This window comes from Pteronotus mesoamericanus, unplaced genomic scaffold (genome assembly GCF_021234165.1).
Source record: "Pteronotus mesoamericanus isolate MK-2021 breed Mesoamerican mustached bat unplaced genomic scaffold, CSHL_Meso_final contig_55, whole genome shotgun sequence".
Taxonomy (NCBI): domain Eukaryota; kingdom Metazoa; phylum Chordata; class Mammalia; order Chiroptera; family Mormoopidae; genus Pteronotus; species Pteronotus mesoamericanus.
The window spans coordinates 7613173-7616803 of NW_026555198.1; the positions used below are offsets into that span (position 1 = coordinate 7613173).

Genomic DNA, 3631 nt, shown 5'->3' on the forward strand with positions numbered 1-3631 from the left:
TTAACTGGGAAGCTAGGGTGATAATTAGCTACTACTAGAGTCATTATAAACTTTCAAATACTTTTAGAAAAACACAAGAAAAACCGAAAACCCAAAAGGCAGCGGGCGTCTTTGATTGGGTCTTCATTTCATGCAGTGGCCACGTGGCCTGAAATTACAAAAAATGCCTCCCTCCCAGACAGGGCCCGCAAGGCCTTGAAAGAGGAGCAGGGTTTTGCCAGTGAGCTACGAGAGGGTGTCCTTGGAAGCCTATGCATCTCGCCAAGCGACTCAAGGGGCCAGAAAGCACGTCCTTGCTTCGCACGCACTCAGGCAAGCAGGACAGTCTTCACGAAGACCGCTTCCCGCAGCTTCCTGGAGGCCCCTTGTCCACCATGCACCAAGAGCCACGTGGCGGGACTCCTAGGCCTCACCCCCTCATTAGCGGCTCTTCTAGGACGCCCCACTGTGATGTCACCCGCAGCCACGCCCCGTTTCCCAGGAGACGCCACAGACTACTCCCAGGACTCACAGGGCCCAGCCCCAAGGTCCTTGACCCTGACCAGGGACTGTCCTAGAGAGAGTCCCCTGCCTCTAGAACTGCCCCTTCTTCCCTGCGGGCCTACTGCCCTCACTTTCTCTGGGAAGAGAAAGGACCACCGCATGAGTGAGGCTGGAGAGGTCGCCCTCCAGAAGGTAGCTGTCTCAGTCCCCTGCCAAGCCGCGCAGAAAGACCTGTTGTCCTTGGGAGGCAGAGACTGTGCCTGGGCCCTAGTCATCAGTAACGTCGGTGGAGACCGGGTCCGGAAGCCATGGCAGCAGCGGGTGCCCAGGGAAAGGAGTCCACGAAAGTCATCGCCACGAAGGTAAGCGGATCTGTCAAGTGGTACAACGTGAAGCGCGGGTACGGCTTCATCAGAAGGCACGACACCCAGGAAGAGGTGTTCGTTCACCACTCGGCCATCGCCCGGAGCGGCCCTCGCAGGTACCAGCGCGGCGTGGACAACGGGGAGGCTGTCGAGTTCGACGTGGTGCAGGGCGAGCGCGGCACCGAAGCCGCCAACGTGACCGGGCCAGCCGGCGCCCCGGTGAAGGGCAGCCGCTTCCACCCTGGCTTCTACAGCCGTCCTGGCGCGCCGCAACCTCACCATGGTGCCAATGGCGCCGAAGAGGACGTCGCTGTGGACGACAGTGGCACAGAAGGCTTCGCCGCAGCCCAGGGCCAGGGGCGCCGCCGTTCCCGTCGTTCCCGCCGTTCCCGCCGCTCCCACCGACCCCGCCGGCCCCGCCGCCCCCGCCGTCCCCGCCGACCCCGCCAACCCCACGACCAGCAACGGAGGCGCTTCCCGCCCTCCCTTAGGGCCCCAGCCGCCACTCGCCGCCCTGCCGCTTGCGCTCGCGCTCCCGCTCCCGCTGGCGGCGCTCTGCCTGCAAACCTGCCTGCGCCTGCCCCAGTCGCAGAGCCTGAGGGCGCACCACCTCGCCGGGGTCACGGCCCCAGCTACCGGATGAGCCGCCCTAGGGGCCGAGGCACTGCCCCTGGTCCGAAGCCCTCACCCGACCTCGCCCAGGAGCTGGAGGCAGAAAAGGAGAGCGAGAGCACGAGCGATGCCGTCGGCCTGCAGCAGGGACCCCCACCCCGCTACGCATCCTGCCTCCCCGACAACCCGCGCCGTCGCCACCGCCCGCAGCGGCCGCCTGGTGAACAGGGCCAGAAACCTTCCGAAGGAGGAGAGGCCAAGGTCGGGAAGGGCCCTGCTAGGAAACCCGCTTGCGCCGCCAAGAAGACCGGCGCCTCCGAGGGGGGAGCAAAAACCTCCTCTGGTGCTCAGGCCCAGTAACAGTCCCGCTGCCTCCCAGGGACTCCCTGCTCTGGGCTGCAGGGGGTGTCCCCTCGAGGAGATGGTCCCTTTCAGCTCACGCCATCCAAACATCCACAAGGACTGTTACACTTGTGCCCTGAAAAAAAAATACATGCCCCTTGCCCAAGGTTTGAGGATAAATGACAAGATCTCTCTCTCTCTATTTCCAAACTCCACTCTCTTTACCATCTGCCACGGTGGTTTCCACGCATGTGCACACACACTCACACACATGCCTCTGATTCCATTCTTTTAAATTATCTGACCAGGGTTGCAGCTATGATTCTACATCCCCAGCTTAATGAAGTGCAGCAGTTGAAAGACATTGTGTGTAATGCAAAACCAAAGATGATCTGACATTGAAGATTATCTAACATTGTGTGACAATTATTCACCTGGTAGTCATTTCCTCAATAAACCATTCATGTTACCTTTATATGTTATCACTGTTGTCTGATTTTTTTTAAAAGCCTGCCAGTACATAATTGTACTGAGACACTCCCTTCAGTCCTTTTGTCAGAACCAATTTCAGCAAACATCATACTGACGACTAATTCTGGGCTTATGGATTGAACTTCTCAGGATATTCTAAAGTATGAGAATACACCAAGAGGGAAGAAGTGTCCCCATCACTTCCTTTTTCATCCTCCCCCCCACAGAACTGGCCTTCTCTGTAAATAGTCTCTTTCAGGGTATTTGATCTAATACCATTTAGGCGTCTAAAAGAAAGTGGACATGAGGGGTAGAGGGTGGGGGAGATGGATAGATGTTGGGCAAAAGGTACAAACTTTCAGTTAGGAGATGAATAAGTTCTGGGGACACAATCGACAGCATGCTGACTTAAAGATACTCTTTGGTATACTTAAAAGTTACTATAAGAGGACTCATGGGCATGGACATTGGAGCTGGGGATTGTGGGGGATGGTGCAGAGGAGAGCAATGGGAAAAAAGGCGGGACAACTGTAACTGAACAACAATAAAAAAATAAGATTTTAAGAGCAGAAAAAAAAGTACAGCTTAAGTGCTCTCAACATGACAACAGCAACAAAATGGTAATTACATCAAGGGTAGGATTTGTTAATTATCTTGGTAAACATGACACAAATACATGTATGAAATCACCACATCATGCACCTTAAATTTACACAATGTTATATGTGGCAGATGCAGCAGCAGAAGAAACTCCCAGTCTCCCAGAAGGGTTCATTGGAGAAACCCACATGGTCCTAGGATGTACACAGACCCTCCCACCTGGGAATCAGCACTGGAAGGTCCCAATTTGCTTATGGGTAGTGGGGAAGTGACTGAAAGCCAGCCAAGAGCTGAGCAAGTGGCATTATTTCCCCCTCTGACACCTCCCCCACAGACAGAGCCACAAGGCCCAGCAACATGGGTTGCCCCACCCTGATGAATACCTAAGGCTCTGACCCTTGCAATGTAACAGGAGTACTGAGAGGAAGAAATATGGCACAAATGAAAGAACAGATTAAAACTGCAGGAAAAAAAATACAGCTAAGCTATGAAGAGATAGCCAACCTATCAGGTGCACAGTTTGAAACACTGGTAATCAGGATGCTCACAGAAATGGTTGAGTATGGTTGCAAAAGAGAGGAAAAAGTGAAGTCTATGCCAAGTAAAATACATAAAAATACACAGGGAACCAATAGTAAAGGGAAGGAAACCAGGACTCAGCGATTGGGAGCAGAAGGAAGAAATAAGCATTCAACTGGAACAGAACGAAGAAATAAGAATTCAGAAAAATGAGGAGAAGCTTAGGAACCTCCAGGACA

General features: G+C 54.0%; 1 protein-coding gene across 1 annotated transcript; it reads left to right on the forward strand.

Annotated features, from left to right (window-relative positions):
- Positions 1 to 791: 791 nt before the first annotated feature.
- Positions 792 to 1820, forward strand: LOC129075541 (Y-box-binding protein 3-like). Its single transcript, XM_054579605.1, has one exon. It carries the CDS (start codon positions 792 to 794, stop codon positions 1818 to 1820), a length of 1029 nt encoding a protein of 342 aa, XP_054435580.1.
- Positions 1821 to 3631: the final 1811 nt, after the last annotated feature.

Coding starts and splice junctions, on each gene's coding strand:
- LOC129075541 (XM_054579605.1), top strand. CDS start 792: ATGGCAGCAGCGGGTGCCCAGGGAAAGGAGTCCACGAAAGTCATCGCC.